Raw genomic sequence first — 25,069 nt, 5'->3', positions numbered from 1 at the left:
ATTTGGGCACTTTTACACAATTCCTGTGAGTCTATGGAACACCTCTGTAATATATATATTTTTTTTATTCATTGTTTTGTATTTCTAATCAAGTCCTCAAAAACAGCATTTTTCTACCTCAAGATCTCGAGCTGTTTTGAGCCTGGGCTCCTAAACCACTGTGTGTGGCCGTGTTCGCCTGAACATTAACATGCAGCAGTGACTATATGACATCACATATAGGCACATTTTCAAATGACTCAGTTCAGTGAGGGTGAATATTGTGAGAGGAGAATTGGAAGAATGCGCCAATATGAGAATTTTGAGACATAGATCATATTAATATAAGTTCACATAGCTAGGAAACAATGCTAAACACTCAAAAAGGCCATTTATAAGATAGTTCCCCTTTAAGTATGGATTGTGTGATTTTTAAGTACCGGTAAGTGACTTTGTACCAGCAGTTTCGCTGACGTAAAAGGAAGTATTCTCAATACTTAAAGTACATGAATCAGCACCACAGACATTGGAGAATAACTTTATTTTTTATTGGAGGAGAATAACTTTTTCTGTTCTATTCTATTATGAACGGTATGGTATGGACAAAATAATGATTTTAGCACACATTGTAATATCCTTTTTTAAAGTCTAGTTTTATGTTGAGAATCTACTTTTCCTTTTGGTATAGTTCCCTTTCAGTAGTAGGCCTATATTGTGTGAATACATTCCCTATGGTATTACAAAAAAATCTGCCAGACTCAATCTCTATCACCTCTTGTTTATTGTGTCTATTTAAAAAACTATATATATAATTGAGAGATTCAAGAATGCCCATATTGTGATGTCAAATGACCTATCACGAGCCCCGCCCTCTTTTCTTGATCCTTCCGATTCTCTCCAAGAGAAGCGACAGTTGTGATTGGAGGATCAATGAACGGGGGTGGGGCTTGAGAGCAATTACGAATTTGGCCATATTGCTCGGCAGACAAATTCTATCCAATTCTATTTCAAAGTGTTTCAAGCAGCGTTTTTCTCCTGCTGCTACAGTTTCCTTCTCGGGGATAAAGACGTACGTGGATCCAGACGCGTACGAAGACCCGACACAGGCCGTCCACGAGTTCGCCAGGGAGATACACCCCTTACGCATACGCATAGAGAGGGTGATAGGATCAGGTGAGAACAAGGCTCTCTCACACACACACACACACGCACACTCACTCACACACAAACCGCTCAGTGGTTATTATGTTAAAAAAGGCTGTCAACGTGAACGCGAGAGAGAGAGAGAGAGAGAGAGAGAGAGTCCTTTATTCATTGTTTTAAATTATTATTTTCTTTTAAGTTATTTTGTTCTGTTTTGAATTTGATGCAAATTTGCAATGCATGAGGGTCATCCTTTTGTGTTAAATGGCTGCATAAAGCAAGCATTTGTTGACTCTCATGTTGATAAGAGTATTAAAACTTGAAAAATATCCGCGGTTTAAGGTAGATTTAGAACAGATACAAAATATGCGATTCATTTGTGATTAATCATTAGTTAACTATGGACAAGCATGCGATTAATCAGATTAAATATTTTAATCGATTGACAGCCTCAAAACCAGTTAACAATCGCACCCAAAAGTGGCCATTTTAGTCTTCATTTTTGAGGACTGCATACCTTCTTTGCAAACCAAAATACTATACTTTATACTTATAGCACATGAGCCTGGTCTCTTTTGAAAGATGACATTTTGAAGTTTCTGATACAATAAAATTATTTTAGTGCTAATGAAATAGAGTAACATAGGTCTGAACTTGAGTTGTAGAAAAACTTGTTACTCACGTTTTTCTGTAGTAGTTAGTAGTCCAGAAGTAGTATTTCCAAATAAATGTGTATGGCTGAAGAAACACCCTGGGTCCACAGCCTGGAGTCTTGTGTATTATATGTCCAAGTTTCATAAGGGTTCAGTTCAGAAATGAGTGATTAGAAGTGGTTTTGGTCAAAAGTGAGAGCTCAGAAAACGATTTTCTCATAGACTTGAATACATTCGACGGAGAATTCTCTGCCTGTTTTGGCTCCTGACTTTTCACCTAGATCCCTGATTCGCTCATTCCGACTTTGGATACCATTGGAAAGCCCTACTCATTGATTACAAACCTGTCCAATAATTTTCGAGATCGCCAAATGATTGACGGAGGTAGAGGCTCGAGAGTCGGGCGTGGTATTTGAAAAATGTTTAAGTCTGCCGTCTACTTCGGCGCACGCCTCACATATCGGCATGTAACTCGAGAACCGCTGAACGGATTTAGTTTCCCTGAAACGGCTATCGACAGGCAACAAATATGGCTTTAATTCCATATATATTGTATTAGAGAATATGCACACCCGAGCCGCTAGAGGTCGCCAAAGTGCCGGTAGGCAAATCGTCCTCAAGAGGGCCCACATGTGGGCCGTTGCATGCTAAGAGGCTTTAGTAAGGTATGTCCCAAGGACCCCTATCTGATAAGATATTTGCTGTTACATGTGATTTAACCCAGAATTCCACAACCGTCTATACAGTAGGTAGAGAGATAGTAGAAGAGGAGAGCGTCACTCGTATACACTCTCCCACTGTAATAACTTGTAGTTAAAGAAGAAATATTAGTGCAATGAAACTATTCCCCATTTTCCTGGGGACCCCCTGGAACCCCCTCAAGGACCCCTGGGGTTCCGCCAGTGGTGGCTGCTGACCAAATTTCTTGGTGAAGCACAAATTATTATATTATATTATATATTAAATTATATTTTTAAAACATCCCCAAGGCTGCAACAGTGCAACACCCCCATTACTCCCAGGTGTCAGGCTCCTCATTTGCTTCCATTCATTTTGGGGACCATGTTTAATCTTAATCTTAATATCATACTTCTGAAGTAACTATACTGCTGTGACAATTTCAATAAAATAGACCATTCTGAGTCAATGGTACATGCTTGTACAACTGTACAAGCAAAACTGTACATTGGAATATCTAACATGTATTTACCACCTTCCTCTGCACGAGGCCACAGATGGCTTGTATGTAACACAAGGACAATGAATGAATGAATGAATGAATGAATGAATGAATTAATTAATTAATGAATGAATGAATGAATGAATGAATGAATGAATGAATGAATGAATGAATGAATGAATGAATGAATGAATGAATGAATGAATGAATGAATGAATGAATGAAAACTTTATTTAACAGATTGCAGAATGGGTACAATAAAGTACGGCTCAATACACACAATTGTTAAGATTAATTCATAATCAACACACAGCTACTAAAATATATATATATTTTAAATCCACTCACCACACAACAGCCAAAGCAGTGAGAAAGCACTCACTCGACCAATCTCATCTTCCGTTGAATATTGCAGCTTCTCCATCGTGACAAGTCCGACTCGAGACACGTTCTTTTATCCCATGGAAAGTGTAAACAATTGACCACCACTTACGGTATTTTGAGCTCATGGGAGGTTCGGGGGGGAAGGCAGCGCATTCATTTGATTCCCTCGTCAGATTGAGTGTCAGACCGTTGAGGGCTGTCAATCATTCAACCCGCGTTCGTGAGTGGCGTGCGCAAATCTGCACGGGCAGATGACTCAAATAGCCTATTTTGATTGGATAATAGAATAAAAAGATCAACCCGTGCAGAAAAGTTGCACTAGAGTGATTGACAGCTCGCCATTACTGCAGTTAGGAGCAGGCCTGATCAGAGAGCTCAGAGCTGTCACTTGGCCATTTTTGAAGAAAAAAGAAAATTCACTGGCATTTTTTCTTTACAGAGGAAAACATTTCTAATAAAAAAAAATTATAATAATAAAAAAAAAAAAAAAAAATATATATATATATATATCAGTGGAGGTTATTCCATGACAACACGTGAGGCAGAACTTCACTCATAATTATTATTAATTTACATTATATTTACATTATATTTTTTATTATATCAACAGAACAATGTTTAGTGGATTTCGACAGCATCCTCAGTCCTCACGCAAATGAAGGATCGATTAGATCACAAAAGACTGCTGTTTGTTGCATTGCCTGTTTGCAAGCAGACGAGGTCATTGAACATTTCATCAGAAAATATCGAAGGATGGATTTAATTTACAAGTGATCAGATGGGAGGGACATTATTTCCTCGTAAGAAGTACATCAAATGGTGAGTGGATTTAAAATATATATATATATATTGGGCCGCTGCGTCCAGTGTGTCAGTGACGTGTGTGTGGCTGAAATGGGTGCGTTTACTTTCGAATTACCCACGTAATTGTCCTTGTGTTACATAAAACCCATCTGTGGCCTTGTGCAGAGGAAGGTGGTAAATACATGTTAGATATTCCAATGTACAGTTTTGCTTGTACAGTTGTACAAGCATGTACCATTGACTCAGAATGGTCTGTTTTATTGAAATCGTCACAGCAGTATAGTTTGTTTATACTTCAGAAGTATGATATTTAAACATGGTCCCCAAAATGAATGGAAGCGAATGAGGAGCCTGACACCTGGGAGGAATGGGGGTGTTGCAGCCTTGGGGATGTTTTAAAAATATAATTTAATATATAATATAATATAATAATTTGTGCTTCACCAAGAAATTAGGTCAGCAGCCGCCACTGATATATATATATATATGTAAATTAATAATAATTATGAGTGAATTTCTGCCTCAGGTGTTGTCATTGAATAACCTCCACTGGGTTCCGCGGACCCCACTTTGAGAACATCTGACCTAATGCACCCAGTGTGACGTCTGCATTTCTCTTTGCCTCAAATACAACAGTCGTCATATCGCTGTATACTTAGAAAGACTACTTCTCATCTTCTCCTGTCAGGTCAAGAGAATAAACAAGTCAAGACTCCTCCAAGTGATTGTTTCAGTAACATGACTCCCATCTAGTGGATGCTGGGTGTAATTGCAGTTTCTAAGTGATTGTAGTAGGGGGATGTAATGGGAGATTTCTGATAGATCGGAGAGACAGGAGAGGAGGTAATGTGTGTGTGTGTGTGTGTGTGTGTGTGTGTGTGTGTGTGTGTGTGTGTGTGTGTGTGTGTGTGTGTGTGTGTGTTGCCTCGCAGGTGAATTTGGAGAGGTGTGCAGTGGGCGTCTGCGTACACCAGGGAAAACGGAGATCGCTGTGGCGATAAAGACCCTGAAAGGCGGCCACATGGACCAACAGAGGCACGACTTCCTGCGTGAGGCGTCCATCATGGGACAGTTCAATAACCCCAACATCATCAGGCTGGAGGGAGTCGTCACCAAAAGTAAACTCTCTCAAGCGTGTGTGTGTGTGTGTGTGTGTGTGTGTGTGTGTGTGTGTGTGTGTGTGTGTGTGTGTGTGTGTGTGTGCGTGTGCGTGTGCGTGTGCGTGTGCGTGTGTGTGTGTGTGTGTGTGTGTGTGTGTGTGTGTGTGTGTGTGTGTGTGTGAGGTTTCACTATGTTTTGGACACCTCTGGTGCGCAGGTGTCTGTTCACGATGTTACGTGTGGCTGAAAAGTGCCAAACAATGAATTCTGAATCGCATCTACGTACATTTAACTGGTAGATTCCAATAAATCACTTGAAATGTGTGGATTTCTGTGTTTGCTCATTCTCTCATATATCCTTGCCGTTTCTGTTTTGTCATTATTATTGTATAGTATGTGCTTTTTTTGTTCCCAGGCAGACCAGTGATGATAGTAGTAGAGTACATGGAAAACGGAGCGCTGGACTCGTTCCTCCGGGTGAGAAAAAACATCTCTACAGATTTGTTTTTCTCCTCTTTTTCTATTTTTCTCCCATCCCAATTCAACTGTGCCAATTCTCCCCTCCCCTGTCATGAACGTTGCTCGCATATGCCCCCCACTGGCCGGTTGTAGGGAGGATAGAAGCCTTGCATCACATGTCCCCTCCGATACACGAGGAGGCAGCCTGTCGCATCTTTTCACCTGCCAGCGCGGACTCTCATTGGCGAGGTGTAACGTGTGGGAGGCTCACGCTACACTACCCCCGCCATTTCCTGTCTCTGTTGTGCAGGCGTCCCCCAACCGACCTGTAGGAGTCGCTGTCCACAACGTCCAGATTACCACCCATCGACTTCCCACCTGCTGACTCTGCCAATTGAGTTAGTATGACGGCCGGCCCAAGCCGGAGGCAACGCCGACAGCCGGAGTCGAACCCGGTGTCTCTTGCGTTGGTGACGAGCGCAATGTCCGCTGCGCCACCCAGCCGCACCACATCTCTACAGATTTACATGTTTGACAGAGGCCTTTATCTAAAGCATCATACAGTGCCACAACAACACACACATACCTACCAGTGTTGTAGGACTCAAGTCCAGGTCTGGACTGATTCTCAGGACTCGTGACGCGACTTGGACTTGAGCATTGACTGCATTCGGACTCGGAAGGTGCAGGCGAGGACGTGGACTTGTTAACTTATAGTTATTTTATTTTTTAATTGTTTTTGTAATAGGCCCTAATCATTTGGCATAATATATTGATGGCTAGTGCATTTGTTTGGCTATTGTGTCACAAAGTGAATAAACTCCTTTTGAAACGGTGACCGCTGTGTCATTTATGTTTAACGTAGACCTTTTTTTATTTGTACATCGGCTCTCTGACTGCCAGAGTGGAGTGGACTCAACCTCGATGACTTGGACTCGGACTAGGGGTAACGGGGACTCGACTCGGACTCGACTCTGGCTCTTCTTTGGCGACTCGGACTTGGACTCGGACTCGAACACCGGGGACTCAGAGACTCGACTCGGACTCGAGATTTAGTGACTCGACTACAACACTGATACATAGACATCCATGCAATACATAGACCGTACACCACCATCGGTTTGTTTCCCGTTATTATCGCGTTCTTCATATGGCTGTTGCATCTCGAGGAGATGTGCCTCTTCCTTATTATCTTATCAAACCACTCTGTCCCACCACCGCCGTTTCAGACACACGACGGCCAGTTCGCAGCCATCCAGCTGGTCGGCATGCTGCGCGGTGTCGCGGCGGCCATGACCTACCTATCGGATATTGGCTATGTTCACCGAGACCTGGCGGCTCGCAACATCTTGGTCGATGAGAATCTGGTCTGTAAGGTGTCCGACTTTGGCATGTCGCGGGTAGACGACGACCTGCAGGCGGCGCCAAACACCACGGTGAGTGAGAGAGAGAGAGAGTTGATGTGACGTGACGGGGTCTGGTAGTGTTAAAGGAGTATCTCAAACCCCGCCCTCTTGTAGTTGATCCTCCAATCACAACGGTTGTGGGTTTGAGATCGGTACAATTGCCAATGATGTTGTCAATCGGTAGAGTCCTTTCTCAGCACAATCCGTGCTGTTCCTCATACTGGATAGGCCTATACCCACAGTTCTGGCTGGTTCAAAAGTTTCAAGTTTCAAGTTTCTTTAATAGTTGTCATACAGAAGTACAGAATACTTTTATACAAAATGCTTCTTACTGTTACGCTCCAGAGCCTGTGCAAGACAAGATAAGTATGAAATAAAATAACATAGTATAGCATGTAAATTAGAAGTAATAAAAAATAATAAAAAATGAGGTCACAGTGTTCAGTATAGACATATGTACAATGTTCGATGCAGAATAGACGTAACTGAGTTACCATATAATATACAATACTATGCAGTGTACTAATATACAATACTATATAGTGCAAGGCAGAAATGGGATGGGGTGCAATTTAGGTACAATTTACAGTAGGTGTACGAGTTGTAGTGCAAATCCTTTATCAATAAATATAAAGTGTGTTTGTGTGATCTAAAGTGTGGAGAGTGGGTGCTGCAGTGTGTTGTTTGTTTAATTGAGTGTGTGCGTGTGGGCAGTGGCGCGCATGCACAGTTTTTTTGGCACAGATTTTGAAATAGATACGCTGAAAAAGGTAGCAGGATGTTGCCTATATTGTCAACAGATATGGTTGAAAAACAAACAATGTTTTAAATGTATTGATACAATTTCTTTAATTGAATCAACTTAAACTAGATTTAACCAGCATATTAAGAGCAAGTTCTCTACTGTGCAGAGAACATCAAAACACATTCCCAGCGTATGAAAGACAATGACACTAATTGCCTCTATGGATGGGATGCAAGTTAACATTCCATGGCAATGACAGACACAGGCCATCGTTCACACCAAACCTGATGAGGGGCAGGGATTCAATGTGAAACGCCCTACCCAAAGCTGTAAAGGAATGTGAATCACTATTCAAAAACACTCAAAACCCAGTTGTACAATAAATGACCAAGTATGGCTTTGTCAGTATTCCAATGTACAGTGTGCCCCCCCCCCCCCCCCCAATGTACAGTCCCCCACCCACCCAACCTCCTCCAATGTACAGTTTCTACGTCAAATGTATATACACTCTTTTTCTGGACACTTTTTGTATCACAAACAGTACTGTATTTGCAAATCTGATATGTCATAAATGTATAGATGTAGCAGTACTGTCTATCTGTATGTCATATATATATGTTATGATGAATTGAAAATGGGGGACCCTGATGTAAACAAGACGAAAGTCTTTCTCTGGTCTGCATCCCCTTAACAATTGTATGTATTGAGCTGTACTGTACTGTACCCATTCTGCAATCTGTTAATACACTTTTCAATCAATCAATCAATAATATTGTTCATAGCAGCTAGCCTATCTCAGACTGTTAGTTAAAGCTGTTGATAAAAAGTGCACTGACTTGTGTGCTGTTTGGGAACAGTTGACAATGTTTATGTAAAGACAGTAAGGGTTTTCATCAGCTCACCTGTTCAAGTTCAAGTTCAAGTTCAAGTTCTTTAATAGTTGTCATACAGAAGTACAGAATACTTTCATACAAAATGCTTCTTACTGTTACGCTCCAGAGACTGTGCTAGACAAGATAGTATCAAATAACATAATAACATAATATAGCATGAATTTAGAAGAAGAAAATGAGGTCACAGTTGTTCGGTATAGACATATGTACAATGTTCTGAGTTACCATATAATATACAATACACAATACTATGCAGTGTACTAATGTACAGTACTATCTAGTGCAAAGCAGAAATGGGATGAGGTACAATTTTAGGTACAATTTACAGTAAGGTGTACGAGTTGTAGTGCAATCCTTCATCCATAAATATAAAGTGTGGGGAGTGGGTGCTACAGTGTGTTTGTTTAAAGTGGGTGTGTGCTATAAAGTGTGTGTAGTGGGTGCTACAGTGTGTTTGTTTAAAGTGAGTGTGTGCGTGTGGATGTGTGTGCTATGTGTGTTTGGTGGTTGTTGTTGTGTAGTGTTCATTCATTGTTCGTTTAGCAGCCTGATGGCCTGGGGATAGAAGCTACTTCTGAGTCTTTCTGTGCTCGCCTTGAGACTCCTGTATCGCTTGCCTGACGGCAGCAGTTCAAAGAGGCAGTTGTTCGGGTGGCTCGAGTCCTTAACACCTGAATATGTGTTCTCAAGTTAGTATTGGACGTGTGGGACGTCGAGAGCAGCTTCGTTTTTGGTTGACACAATAAACACCTAAACACATATGTTTTAGGCGTTTTTTCAGTCAAACTCATAAACGTGTCCAGGTAGGGCCATGGAGATGCAGTGTTGTTATTGTTGTTGACATCATCTTCATCAATGCCATCAGTGGAAACATCAAATCCTGACTGGTTCTGTTATTGTAAATTGCATGATCCATTCATTCTCATTCAGTGGTCTGCGTTTCGATTTTCACTTCCTGGTTTGCGGCCTGGAGTCCCGCCCTATCCTGCCTCTGATTGGCCTACCCGTAAAGTTTTGGCCTACCATACCCAATCGTGAGTCGTCACTCATATCTAAACAAACCAACCAATCATAGTGGGTTTTTTACGGGGAGTTTTTTTTTCTCCTCGCAGATCTTCTAGTCTAGACTCTTTCTCCCGAAAGTAGCGTGTAACGTTTTTGTGTGCGTGACTGCGCGTACACGCGGGAACATATCCGTGCGCGATTGCGCGTACTTCAGCCTCAGTGACCGAGGTAAAACGCCGTTATACCGCGTTATACCAGCACTGCACCACTGCGTGTGGGTGTGTGTGCTGTGTGCATTTGATGGTTGTTGCATAGTGTTTATTGTTCGTTTAGCAGCCTGATGGCCTGGGGATAGAAGCTTCTTCTGAGTCTTTCTGTGCTTGCCTTAAGACTCCGGTATCGCATCAAAATGTTCAGTTGCTATTGCATGCACTCATCTGTGTTTCACTACTGTGTATGCTTACAAACTGTCCGTCTGCAACACTACTATCACCGACATCTAAGAAGCGAGATCCCCCCTTGAATGGCCCTTCTAAGGTTTCTCTCCTCCACATTGCCTGTGGTGCATTTTTTTCTATTGCTAGGTTTTAGTGAGTTTTTCCTTACCTTCGCGTGGGGTGTGTCTGGGAGTGTTGCATTTATTTTGCATTTATTTAAAATGTTCTGGACTTTATGGTGTTCTTGTTTTGTTCTTGACTTATTGTGATGTTTCTTCTTGACTTGTTTAAAGAAGACGTGTCCGGCCCCATGGGGACATTAACGTGTGTTGTCGGGCCTTACAAATACATTTGATTTGATTTTAATTTGATTTACACAGTATTTCTTTAACCAGCATGTTCTCTGCTGTCGTTCTCTCGTCAGGGAGGAAAGATCCCAGTTCGCTGGACGGCCCCGGAGGCCATCTCTTACAGGAAGTTCTCTTCACCGAGCGACGTTTGGAGCTACGGCATCGTCATGTGGGAAGTGATGTCATACGGAGAGAGGCCCTACTGGGAGATGTCCAATCAAGACGTGAGTTGTTCAGGAAGTGATGTCATGTGGCGACAGGCCCTACTGGGAGATGTCCAATCAAGACGTGAGTTGTTCAGGAAGTGATGTCATGTGTGGCGACAGGCCCTACTGGGAGATGTCCAATCAAGACGTGAGTTGTTCAGGAAGTGATGTCATGTGTGGCGACAGGCCCTACTGGGAGATGTCCAATCAAGACGTGTTGATTCGGTTCGATTCCCACTCCTCCCGGGCAGCGTGTCGAAGTGTCCTTGAGCAAGACACTTAACCCATAATTGCTCCCGATGAGCAGGTTGGCACCTTGCATGGTCGCCTCCGCCGTCGGTGTGTGAACGTGTGAGTGAATGGGTCGAAATGTGAGAGGAACAAATTGTAAAGCGCTTTGGATAAAAGCTGCTATATAAATGCAGCCATTTGCCATTTAATCAAGACGTAAGTTGTTCATTTGAGTCCATCTCTGACTCCAATGCCTAGACCCTAGGCTCTGTTACCCATATTGTATGACTCTGTTGCCTATACTGCTTTCACTGTATACAACTGCCCTACACTGTAAAATCATAGTAAACATAATGATCTTAACTACCCACCTCATACTTATATCTACCGTTCTACTCTGTATGATAGCATGTACAACAGTGCTGTATATTTATAAAATATATAAGTAGGGAGATCCCCCCTTTTATATAAAATATAAAAAGTATTTCTATTCTATTCTATATGCCGCATATATATACATTTATATATATCCATATCTATCTGAATATACCTGCATATAACCCTCCTATACTGTATACCTACAGTACTTATACACCTACAGATAACCCATATAATATAATGATAGCATGTACAATAATGCTGTATATACCATATATATATATTTATTTATTCTTACCGTATATATGGTACAGTAGTAATTCATATATTTTATACCCAGTTTAATCACCTGTACAGTACATCGCACTTTACTGTTACATTTGCACTCCGGTTGGATGCCAAGCTCCTTTTCATTGTACTGTTACATACAGTAAGGATCAACACGGGTTAGACTGCTCTGATCACATAGAAAGAAAACCCCTCTCGATAACATGTTTGCCAGTTTTAACCCTTTCACTACCACACTACCAACGGGGTTAACCCTTTCACTGCGACAATACAGAAGGTTAACCATTTCACTGCCACCCAACACAGGGTTAACCCTTTCACAGCCACACTACAGAAGGGTTAACCGTCTGTAGTAGTGTGGTAGTGAACGGTTAACCTTCTGTTGTGTGGTAGTGAAAGGGTTAATAGGGATGCTCGATATTGGCTTTTTTACCGATACCGATATACCGATATTGTCCAACTCTTAATTTCCGATATCAACCGATACCGATATATGCAGGGTTTCCCCCCCAAAAAGCGGAATAATTTCAGGTAATTAACATTACATATCTCTTGTTGTGGAATTAACACAACATTATGCATACTTTTGACAATAAATAAAATCTGAATTTGTTCTTACCTGCTTGCCTGGGTAAATAAAGGTTATAGAAATTTAAAAAAATAATAAAAATTTTGAAAACCGATACCGATATTTTCCGATATCACATTTGAATGCCGATATCGGCCGATAATATCAGTAGGCCGGTAATATCGGACATCCCTAGTTAAATACAATATGAAAACCCATACAGGAGTGTGGTTTCTGAATGCCTGTGCATGCATGCGTCCCCCCCCCCCTCACCCAGGTCATCTTGTCCATCGAGGAGGGCTACCGTCTCCCGGCGCCCATGAGCTGCCCCGTGGCGCTGCACCAGCTGATGCTGCACTGCTGGGAGAAGGAGCGTGGGCAGAGGCCTCTCTTCAGCGACGTGCTCGCCTTCTTAGACAAGCTCATACGCAACCCCAGCAGCCTACTCCCCCTGGTGGACAACGTGCAGAGGTCAGAGTTTACGTTTAAGTTTATTTGCAAAAGGGACCGTGCTTATTAATCAACATTAAAAATGTAAATACGCCAGAATTAGCCAGAAGGCTAGATTTCATCTGTATAGTCCCTGGCCAAGATGTTAAAAAGGGCATCAACCTAAAGTGATAAAAAAAAAAGTTATCACACATAACATACGTCAAATAGGCCTACATAAAATACAATTCATCATCACAATATACACATTTTAACAAAAATACACATAAAACAGAATGAAGCTGAATTGCATACACCCACCGTTAATGAATTTAGCTGTGGGTGCAGCTCTGGTGTTTTTTGAGCCAGATTTTAACAGTTTTCTTTTTAATTCAGAGGTCAGACAGAGCAGGGGTTGATAGTATAAAAACTGTATTTGTTGGATTGATATGTATGAGCCAGCTGGACAGAGATTCAGGAAACAAATGTGAAGTCAATCGATGGTCTTTATTGACAGGAACACACAGAGAACGAGGAACAGTCCTGGAGACCACAGCCCTCCATGGGGGCTGCAAGGCTCCAGAATCACAAACACATCATGGCTTAAATACTATGTGGGTTCCAAATTTAGCGAGCCACTGGTTAATAATGGATGATCAGACAGGCTTGGTCGTATATGGTAGTCTAAGGATGAATCTGGTTTGATCCTCTCACTGGCCTGTGGCCGGAGGGCCGATATAGCCATGCATGCACATTAGGTCACACAGGTCATCAGGTCAGAGTATTTCTGGGTGCCTGGCTTGGCGTGGTCACTCGACCCACTGGCACATTCCAGAGACTGATGCACCCAGAGGAGCTGGATGTAAAATATTAGACAGTAATGAACTGAAAATACCTATCGGGGTCGCCAACCTTTTAGAAACTGAGAGCTACTTCATGGGCACTGAGTCATAACCAAGGGCTACCAGTTTGATACGCTCTTCTGAAATAACACATTTTCTCAGTTTGACTTTAGTTATATATTATTATCAATGATAAATCGTACTCATCTTTGTGAAGACACTGATCACGTTAATGATTTCTCGCTATAATTATCAACAATGGCTGAACACGGTGGGAAACAGATCATATCAATATTCAACACTTTATACACCCAGGCTCATGTGTTCCTTGGGGGCTACCTGGTGCCATGTTGGTGGTCCCTGGGTTAGAGTAAGCGGAGAAGCCAAATTAATTCACATACAGTACCGTATGTACAAGGGTCGTCAAGCTCAGGGTGATAAGCGTAGTATTTTAATTTTTTTTTTTTTCTTTTTTTTTTACTTTTTTCCCGGCCCTTTTTTGAGGGCACTCCATCCACCCCCCCCCCCCCCCCCCCCCCCCCCCTCTTCGGGGGACAACTTTATTATTTATTATACGTTTTAATTATTTACAGTACAAAATTAAATAAAAAGTGTAGTAAAATAAGAAAAATATTAAAAAATATATATTTCATTGCCCTATCGGAGGGGGGGAACTCAGACTAGATATTGACAAACAAATTACAACTAAGGACAATGAAGGACAACAACGAATACACATGACAAGGGAAAGGGGGGGGGGGGGCAGAGAGGGGAGTAAGTAAAGTAGAGGGGGATTAAGAGAAGGGTGGGTTGTGGAGTGGATGGCTCACAGGTCAATCTCCTATGATTGGGAGCCTAGATTATCCACAAGCAATTTCCAGATGTTATTAAATTGTGAGACTTCGATGTGATCCACGGTTGAGATTGTTTCCTGTGATATGTAATTTGAGAGAAGGCCTAACCATTGGCCAGTATTCACCTTTTTTCTTGTCTTCCAGTTTAAGAGGATAGTTTTCTTGGCAACAGCTAGAGAAACGAGTAGGGGTTTGGTGTTCTGGACTAATAAATTGATAGCAGTAGTATCCCCGAGTAGGCAGAGGGAGGGGGAGAGAGGAATGCTGCAGCTCATGACCCGGGATAGTGTATTGATGACGGAATTCCAGAAGTCTAGAACAGGTGGGCAGAGCCAGGTGGCATGGAAATAGTTGTCTGGGGTGTTGAGGGTGCAATGGGAGCATACATCTGTGCTTGCAAATTCCCATTTGAAACATCCTGTGCTGTGTGATATGTACTCTGTGTAACACCTTATATTGGATTAATTGAAGGTTAGTGTTGTTAGTCATTGTGAATGTGTTGGTGCAAATTTGTTCCCAGGATACGGCATTGGGAGAGAAAGCCAAGTCCTGTTCCCATTTTGTGAAGGGGAGATGGAATGTAGTGTCTGCGCTTGCCAGTATTTTGTATATTTTTGAAAATATTTTCCTCTGTGATGTTATTTTATTCATTGCTAATATAATTGGAGGTGGTTGTATTTTAATATACCGAAGGCTTACATTTAGTCATTTAGCTGAACGCTTTTATCCAAAGCGACTTACACGTTCTGTACGACAAGTCAGCAGGAAGGGCACAACTCTATCAGTAAACACCAAACAGTGTTGAAACTTGGGTGCTGCAGTGTTGAGTGCAGAGTAGTAGAGACATAATTATTAGTATAGTAGATAGTAATATAGACGAGGAAGATTAATTAGTGGAAGAGTGCATGTCTACCCATGAATGTAATAACCTTTTCTGAAAAGATTCTGATGTTTATAAAGATGTCTACAATATTTTACTGTTTTTAGATGATCATTGTTAATTAAGTGAATTGTGATTGTCATATGTATCTCATGTATTGTCATGTTTTGTGTTTTGTGTTGTCTTTCTGTGTGGACCCCAGGAAGACTAGCTCGCCACTTAGGTGGCAGCTAATGGGGATCCTTTTAAAAACAATAAACAATAAACAATAGCGCTTGTGTTTTATGCTACAAAACCCTGCGGTCCTGTCGTTTTCCCTTTCCAGCTCTCGTTTAGGTTTCGGCGAATCCCCAGAGGACATGCCAGGCTACCCCCTGTTCATCTCCATCGGTGATTGGCTGGACTCCATCAAAATGAGCCAATACAAGAAGAACTTCCTGACAGCAGGCTACACCACACTGGATGCCGTCTCGACCATGAATATGGAGTAAGTCAGGTTTTTTCAGTAGGCCACAGTGTAATGCAGAACTTGTGTTGCACCCTGTGGGGGAGACAGTGGGTCTGGAGGTAGAGCAGTCGTCTGGTAATCCGGAGGTTCCCAGTTCAATTCCCGCTCCTCCCGGGCAGCATTTCCGAAGTGTTTTTGAGCGAACGCCTAACTGCTCCTGATGAGCAGGTTGGCACCTTGCATGGTTACCTCCGCCGTCGGTGTGTGAATGTGTCAAATGTGAGGAACAAATTGTAAAGCGCTTTGGATAAAAGCTGCTATATAAATGCAGCCATTTACCATTTACCCTGGTCATCCATCTTCCCTCTGTGCCAAGCACTAGCTACCCAAATGTCCCCACGGGGATGAAACTCATCTTATCTTATCCAGTTCTATAATACTGTATCTACTCAAGTGTCCTTGTTAATAACTGACAGATTTCAATGAGCAGATATATAGTTCACTTCCATATATTTAAAAATACAAGAACGACAGCAGTGTAACGGGTAAAACAATCAAGTAAGCATGACGTAGTTAGTTCTGATTGTGTATTCCGCCTGTTGTTATTGATTGATTGATTGAATGATTGATTGATTGATTGATTGATTGATTGATTGATTGAAAACTTTAATTAACAGATTGCAGAATGGGTACAATACAGTATGGCTCAATACACACAATTGTTAAGGGGATGCAGACCAGAGAAAGACTTTCGTCTTGTTTACACACCAGGGTCCCCCATTTTCAATTCATAGTGAATTCATTATGACTCTCTTGGTTCTTAAAGGGGCATTTCTATAGCAAAGTCTAGCAATGGTCGACCAGTATACCTTCGTACTGTATTTTGTCATGCACTATATTACTACAGTACCTACTATACTAATGTCTCTACTACTCTAGCACTCACCACCGCAGCACCCGAGTTTCAACACTGTTTGACGCAGGGGCGTATCTAGACCCAGCACTTCAGTAGCGCGTAGCGCGACCGCGAAAAAAATTTGGCCGGTTTTGGCCGGTTTGTGGGCGAAAATGGGTGGATTTTGTAACTATTTTTTTTTAACTTTATTTCGGTTTTAGGGTTAGGTTAGGGTTATGTTATTTAATTATTTTGGGGAGCCAGCCCCCCAAACTCCTGAAATGCATAGAAATCTATGAAATAAATAAAACAATCTGACATTTATATTAAAAAGAGCTAGCCACCCAAACCCCTAAAATACATAGAAATCTATGCATTTTGGAACAGTTACTATATATATAGTCAATAAAGCATTTAGTCATACTTAAAGTTTAAAGTGCTTTACTTGCATTGAACATTGCATTGAACATTGAACATTGAGGAGACATCATTAGAAAGCACAATGTATGTTTCCATAGTTACGCAGATGACACACAATTGTACATCTCCGCTGAACCAAATGATCACACAGCTATAAACTCCATTTCCGCCTGTCTCTTAGCAATAAACAAATGGATGACGAACAACTTCCTAAAATTAAATGAGGGCAAAACTGAAATCCTACTAGTCGGTCCTATAACAAAAAGAGAAATGTTACAGAGCAATATGGGGCAACTTACTCCTTGGATCAAACCCGAAGTTACAAGTAAATAACCTACACTGGCTTCTGGTAACATTTAGAATTGATTTCAAGGTCCTCCTCCTTATATACAAAGTATAAACATTGTGATCATCTACTACTGGTCTATTGAAGGTTCCAAGCCACAGTCTAAAGAAAATCAGGGATGCAGCCTTTGCTAACTATGCACCAAAGTTATGGAACACACTACCTATGGACATTAGGGAAGCTAGATCTCTTAATATTTTCAGAAATAAGCTAAAAACGTACCTCTTCACCATAGCCTTCTAATACACCCCGCTGTTGATTGTACTGTAGCACTATTTTACTCTGGCCATTCTATTGCATAATTTTACCATCTATTCTACTATTCTATTATTGCACTGTATTATTGGTGTGCAAACCAGTCAACTTACAAAAAAGAGCCTGTTGGAGGATTTCAACAAGATAAATGCAGTGCAAAATATTTCACTATAATATTTCAAAGCGAAGTAAAAAATATTATAATAATTATTTGATAATGTTAAATGATCATTTGATCATGTTAAAAAAGGGAAAATAAAAAACATTTGTTAAAATTTTTTTTTTTTTTTTTTTTTTTTTTTATCACTGGGGCACAGATGATCATCACTAGGGCACGTGCCCTAGTGATAGTGGTCTAAATACGCCGATGGTTTGACGAACATTGTTACTCAGCTGATAGAGTTGTGCCCTTCCTGATGACTTGTTGTCGTACAGAACTTGTAAGTCACTTTGGATAAAATCGTCAGCTAAATTACTTACTGTAATTTAAATGTAAATGTAAACAAAGTGAATGATCCCAGCAGTTGGAACGAGATGCAAAAGACTTTGAAAATAGACAAATTGATCCCCCCCCCCCCTCACTACTTTTAATGAGGCGCTTACCTCATTAGCAATGAAGGTTTTTGAGAAGTTTTTAAAAAACACTACCATGTCTTTTATTGAGGGTAAATTAGATCCCCTTCAATTCGCATATCAGCCAGGTAAAGGGGTGGAGGATGCTATGCTCTTCATCTTGGACATTGTGTATAAACACCTGGAAACACCTGGAGCTCATGCTAGACTTTTATTTGCAGATTTCTCCTCTGCTTTTAATAAAATGCAGCCCCACATTTTAATTGAGAGGCTTGACTCTCATTTTAGTCTCCCACACCAGCTTCTCATGCTGATTTTAAATTTCCTCACTGAGAGGGTCCAGCAGGTCTTTGTCAATGGACAGATGTCCAACATGTCGATTTCCAACACTGGCTCCCCCCAAGGTTGCGTTTTGTCTCCCCTTTTATTTATTATGTACACGGACAGCTGCAGATCGCTTCATGACCAAAGGCATCTGGTTAAGTTCTCAGATGACACTGTCCTGGTATCTCTACTGCAGCGCTCCGAAACTGATCATGGACCTGTACTTCACGACTTTGTGAATTGGTGTGATGAGAATTACTTGGACCTCAATGTCTCTAAGACTAAGGACATGATAATTGACTTCAGACACAACCCCGATCATCAAGCCAGTGTAGCTAGTGTAATTCACGATGAGGACGTCCAGACTGTTGAATCGTACAAATACCTGGGAACTGTGTTTGATTGTAAACTGAAGTTCAACCTAAATACAGAGTCTATTGTTAAAAAAGGTCAGCAGAGGATCTACCTACTGAGAAAGCTGAACTCTTTTAATGTTAGTGCGAAGATCCTGAGCACTTTTTATAGTTCTTTTATTGAAAGCCTCCTAACTTTTTCTTTTATCTGCTGGTTCAGTGGCCTGTCCATTAAAGATAGGAACAGCCTACAGTATATTGTGAAAGTGTGCTCCAAAATAATTGGAGTAAAACAGAGAGACCTATGTTCTCTCTGGACGGACCAGGTGGTCAAGAAGGGGACGAGCATCATTAATCAACCCCTCCATGCTCTGTCTCAGCGGTTTTCACTGTTGCCTTCTGGCCGCCGTTATGACGTCCCACCAAGTAGGACCAACCGCTACGCCAAATCTTTTGTCCCCTCGGCTATCAGACTTTTAAACACAGACAGTAGTCATTTTAAGTAGCCTTTAGCACTTGGTTGTCTGTTTTTACTTTTACTTTTATTGCTGGATTGTATCACATGGAGTGTTTCTCTTTTTATTTGCCGTGCTGTCTTTGAGATGTTTTGTTGTTTGTTTGTCTTTGTTGCTTGTAAGCTGCAAATATGAATTGCCCCACGCGGGACCAATAAAGTTGTCTGAATCTGAATCTGAATCTGAATCTGAATCTATCGTTGTTTACACACACACCTGCAACTGGCACCCAGCCTTTTAACTGTCATTTGACTGTTCTGCTTCATGTATGCCCCTTTTTCATTTCATTTGGTTGTTTGATGTGTATTTCAAGTATTTCTGTCTCTTTTCTATTTATTTTATTTTGTATTAATTGTTTTGTCCTCTTTCTCTGTCACCCTTCGAGGGGACCTTTTGTCCTCTCGCCAGGCCGTCATTGAAAATACGTATTTTTTTTCTTAGCTGACCTGCCTGGTTAAATAAAGTTTCAATTAAAAGAAATTATTTTGTGCTGGACTGTATCTTTCTTTATTTTTTTTATTTTTTTTGGGTTTGTATTTCTTTTTTTTTATTATTATTATTATTATTATTATTATTATTATTATTATTATTATTATTATTATTATTATTATTATTATTATTATTATTATTATTATTATTATTATTATTATTATTATTATTATTATTATTATTATTATTATTATTATTATTATTATTATTATTATTATTATATATATATATATATATATATTTTTTTTTCAGGTTGGTTTTCCTATCACACTTTTGTATCACAACGATGTGATGTGGAAAACATGTAAAAATATTGTCTGAATAATGGAAAATGCAATAAAAAAGTGTAAATAATTTTTTAATTTTAATTTTTTATTTATGTCCCTAATGTTTTGTGCGTCGTTCCCTCCCCAGTGACATCAGGCGCGTGGGGGTGAGTCTGCTCGGACACCAGAGGAGAATAAACAGCAGCATACAGACTCTTCAGCTACAGTGTCACCACATCCAGCAGAGTGGCTTCCATGTCTGAGGTCACCAGAGAAAGAAACACTGAGCAGCAGGACACAAACCACAGTGTCGTCGGCGCTGTAACTCTACTGGTTGGAACAACACCCCCCCCTGGTGTAGCTGGCAGATACTGCATGCTGCTCCGGCTAGACGAGCGCCATCGTGTGGTCCAACTGTAATACACATGACGCTCTGCAAATTGTTGCCTTTGACGTGAACTATAACCACGGTTCAGCAACAAAGCAACCTCTGCCCGCTCTGGCCCAACCCTTGCCCGCTCTTCCCGCTCTGGCCAAGACTGAGTGGTGTCTCTCTCTTGAGTTCAGAACTCATCTTCTCATCTTGTTTTATTCAACTGCCGCCGATCGATACCTCTCTCTCTCTCTCTCTCTCTCTCTCTCTCTCTCTCTCTCTCTCTCTCTCTCTCTCTCTCTCTCTCTCTCTCTCTCTCTCTCTCTCTCTCTCTCTCTCTCTCTCTCTCTCTCTCTCTATTCAATTCAATTCAAATGGGCTTTATTGACATGGGAAACATACGTTTACATTGCCAAAGCCAAACAAAACAAAACAATCAAACAGAGAAATCAAAAGAAATCAGTACATTACAGAAGGAATTTCTTGTACAGTCTTTATGGTGGTTGTATTCCATTGGATGTCCTTTTCTTGTCACAGCAGCTCACAAATCTTGCTGCTGTGTTTGCACATTCTTGTATTTCTCCCAGTAGGTATGGGAGTTTTGAGTTATTGTCCATGTTTTCAAAGTCTCTTTGGGTGTTTGCAATTTGTGGGAAATATATGTCTCTGATGTCTTGGTATAGTGGGCAGCAGGTTGTTAAGAAGTGGAGCTCGGTTTCCACCTCATCTTGTGTGCAGTGGGTGCATAGTCTGTCTTCTCTTGGGAGCCAGGTCTGCCTATGGCGGCCTTTCTCAATGGCTAGGCTGTGCTCGCTGAGTCTGTACCTAGTCAAGGATCTTCTTAGTTTTGGGTCAGTCACAGTGCTCAGGTATTCTGCCACTGTGTACTCTCTGTTTAGGGCCAAATAGCATTTCAATTTGCTCTGGTTTTGGGTTGTTTCTTTCCAATGTGTCAGATAGTTTTCTTTTTGTTTTCTTATAATTTGATTTAGTCCAGTGTGGTTTCTGTCTGGTGGCTCTGCTTGTGTTTGTGAGCAGAGTCCCAGAACCATCTGGCTGAGTGGGCATCTATCGAGGGTCTCTCTGTGGGTGAGGGCTATGTTGTGGAGTGTGTCTGGGTTGCTTTCTTTTAGGTGATTGTGGAATTTGAATGCTCTTTTTTTAATTTTGATAATTAGTGGGTATCTTCCTAGTTCTGCTCTGCATGCATTATTTGGCGTTTTCCGTTGGGTGCGGAGAATGGATTTGCAAAATTCTGCATGCAGAGTCTCAGTTGGGTGTTTGTCCCATTTGGTGAAGTCTTGGTTTGCAAGTGGGCCCCAGACTTCACAACCATACAGGGAAATCGGTTCTATGACGGAGTCTAATATTTTTAGCCAAATTTTGATTGGAATGTCTAACTTGATGTTCCTTTTTATGGCATAAAAAGCCCTTCTTGCTTTGTCTCTCAGGTCGTTTACAGCTTGGTTGAAGTTCCCTGTAGCACTAATATTTAGGTCGAGATAGGTGTAGTTTTTTGCGTGTTCTAGGGAAATTGTGTCTAGGAGGAATTTGTGTTTTTGTTGTTGTAGGCTGGGCCTTTTTTGGAATATCATAATTTTAGTTTTTGTTTAGATTTACTGTCAGTGCCCATGTCTGGGAGAATTTGTGCAGAAGGTCAAGGTGCTGCTGTAGCCCTTCTTTTGTTGGGGACAGCAGCACCAGGTCATCTGCAAACAGTAGGCATTTGACTTCTGTGTTTGCTAGGGGGAAGCCAGGTGCTGCAGTTTGTTCCAATGTTTTTGCCAGTTCATTTATGTATATGTTGAAGAGGGTTGGACTCAAACTGCACCCCTGTCTAACCCCCCGGTGTTGAGGAAGGAAGTCTGTGTGTTGTTCCTCAATCCTCACAGCACATGTGTTGTTGGTGTACATTTATGAGGTCGTAGGTTTTCCCTCCAATGCCACTATCTAACAGCTTGTACAGCAGACCCTTGTGCCAAATTGAGTCAAATGCTTTTTGGAAGTCAACGAAACAGGAGTATACTTTGCTTTTATTTTTATTTAGTTGGTTGTCGATTAGGGTGCTGAGGGTGAGAATGTGGTCTGTTGTATACGGTGATTTGGTAGGAAGCCAATCTGTGATTTGCTCTGTGAGTATTGTTGTTTGTGAGGAAATGTATGAGTCTATGGTTGATGATCATGCAGAGGAGTTTTCCAAGGTTGCTGTTGACACAGATCCCACGGTAATTGTTTGGGTCAGATTTGTCTCCCTTTTTGTGGAGCGGTGTTATGAGTCCTTGGTTCCAAATATTGGGGAAGATCCCGGAGCTAAGGACAATGTTAAGGAGTTTTAGTATAGCCAATTGGAATTTGGAGTCTGTGAATTTGATCATTTCATTTAGGATACCATCTGCTCCACAGGCCTTCTTGGTTTTAAGTGATTTTATTTTGTCCTGTAGTTCTTGTAGTCAGCGTTGCGTTGTTATTATGGGCTGAGCCGCCACGCAGGATAATGACGCCGCGCGCACGCGCGCGCGCACACGCACGCGCGGCCCCGCGCGCATGCGCATATGTTCCCTCGCGCACAATAATACACTTTGTTTGTATAGCCTTTCATACAGAAACTGCAGCTCAAAGTGCTTCACAACAGAATTAAGACAGGCATAAAATGAGCACATAAAGTGCAGACATATAAAATCAGTTTTTCACATTAGGATCTAACATCCCAACAGGCAACCTTGTTTATGGTTTGATTCAGTTTTAATATAAATAATAAAAATAAAGAGAAGATTAATTAATTATCTACTCAGTCCCGAAGTTTGTGATGTAGATATGGAATGTCCCGGGTTGCTGCTGTTTGCAGAGTGTGTTGTTGTCCGGGGGTGAGTGGTGGTGGGTGGGGGGTTGAATCAAAACAGTTGTCAATTCGGAATTGACGGCTGTTTTGATTTGGCCCTTCGTTCGCCGTCGTTCACCTTTGGACGGCGGTGCACTCTGTGGGCAGCGGCAACTTGGGACGTTCCATATTTACATCACAAAGAGTCCCAGACTGGTTGAAGACACCAGCCTATAGCGGCTATTGTTATGATAATGCGAGGTAGCGCCGCAGGTAAACACAACGATCCGAGCCGAGCGCAGCGCGTTCTCGCGAGCGCGTGTGCACGCGCTTCTGCTCAAATCTTTAATACTCAGTGAGGTACCACTGAGTGGTACCCCGTGCCATGAACAACGCATGCCTGCTTGTAGTGTAATTGGGGAGTCTAGCGGGTTCTGGTAGTCTTTTATGGTTGCCTCCGTCACTTTGAAGCTGCAATTACACCCCGCATCCACTAGATGGGAGTCATCTTACTGAAACAATCCCTTGGAGGAGTCTTCACTTGTTTATTCAACTGGCCCCATACCTCTTCTCTCTCGCTCTCGCTCTCTCTCGCTCTCGCTCTCTCTCTCTCTCTTATAGGCCTTTCACACCGGCCGGGCTCCGTGTCGGAGCCGGTTCTCGAACCGGCCGGCGCGTTCACACCGGGAATAATTGGTTGGGAACATGAAGGAGGCTTTAGTTCGGCCCTCTAAGAAAACACTGAGCACCGATTTTTCATGTTCCGATCTGTGTCAATCTACTGATTTCTATTGTATTTTTCTAAGTATACAGCGATAATCAGTTGTATTTGAGGCAAAAGGGAGATGCAGACGACTAGTTATTTGATGAATTGCCCACGGCTGCTCGGATTCTGTGAAATGACAACATTCAAAACCATGGACTACGTAACGTCACGTGTCTTACATGTGTTCCATTATGTCAAAAGGCTCACTGGAAATAATAGACCGACTGTATTAAGACGAGTGAGTTTTCTTTTTGTTGAAGACTATTGAATGTCATACTTTTTTATATAGAAATGTGTACAGTATATTCTATCTTCATGACGATGCAGTATGCCCTGTTGCTATGTCTTGTGACTTGTGTATGTTTTATTAATTATCCTTGGTTACCTCATTTAATCAACAACTTAATTGTAATCATTCATTTTCTCATAAATGTGAACCACCTCAGGCCAAACCATGATCTCACCCGCTTCAGACCAGATGGTGGCCTTTGACCTGGCTGATCGTCCATATTGCACTTTTTGCCTGTTATGATACAGAGTATGATATTGGAGAGTTACCAGTGGTGGAAAGTAACTAAGTATTTTTACTTAAGTACAATTTCGATCTACTTGTACCTTTACGCGAATATTAAAATTTTAGCGAACTTTATACTTTTAGTTTTTACCCCACTACATTTATCTGAACCCATCAGTATAGTTACTTTGAAGACAAATATTTTGCATAGAAAACATGGCAAACATGTATGAAGATTGTATACTTTCACATTTGAAGCCTGTCAACTTCAAGAGGACTTAATCAGAGCAGCATAACTGGACCACATACCACTTTAACATAACCTTTCATCAGAGCAGCATGACTGGACCACATACCACTTTAACATAACCTTTAATCAGAGCAGCATAACTGGACCACATACCACTTTAACATAACTTTTATAGGTCAATGGATGAGGGTTGAATGCTCCCAAGCACTGGAATACACAAACATCATGTAGAATGCATACTTTTACTTTA

The 25,069-nt window shown here is 41.4% G+C and overlaps 1 protein-coding gene across 1 annotated transcript in view; it reads left to right on the top strand.

Moving 5' to 3' along the window:
* Positions 1 to 20,361, top strand: part of LOC311224107 (ephrin type-A receptor 6-like) — a gene marked incomplete at both ends in the record, with an annotated part of 205,709 nt that extends 185,348 nt beyond the window's left edge. Inside the window, 8 exon segments of the mRNA XM_084308934.1 lie at positions 1,027 to 1,152; positions 5,076 to 5,261; positions 5,659 to 5,720; positions 6,932 to 7,138; positions 10,613 to 10,762; positions 12,487 to 12,680; positions 15,540 to 15,701; positions 20,247 to 20,361. Coding sequence (XP_084165060.1) covers positions 1,027 to 1,152; positions 5,076 to 5,261; positions 5,659 to 5,720; positions 6,932 to 7,138; positions 10,613 to 10,762; positions 12,487 to 12,680; positions 15,540 to 15,701; positions 20,247 to 20,361 — 1,202 coding nt within the window.
* Positions 20,362 to 25,069: the final 4,708 nt, after the last annotated feature.

The sequence above is a fragment of the Notolepis coatsorum genome, assembly GCF_963971535.1.
Source record: "Notolepis coatsorum genome assembly, chromosome: 2".
Lineage (NCBI taxonomy): Eukaryota > Metazoa > Chordata > Actinopteri > Aulopiformes > Paralepididae > Notolepis > Notolepis coatsorum.
Note: the sequence above shows the minus strand (reverse complement) of the source record. Positions and strands in the feature narration are given on the sequence as shown.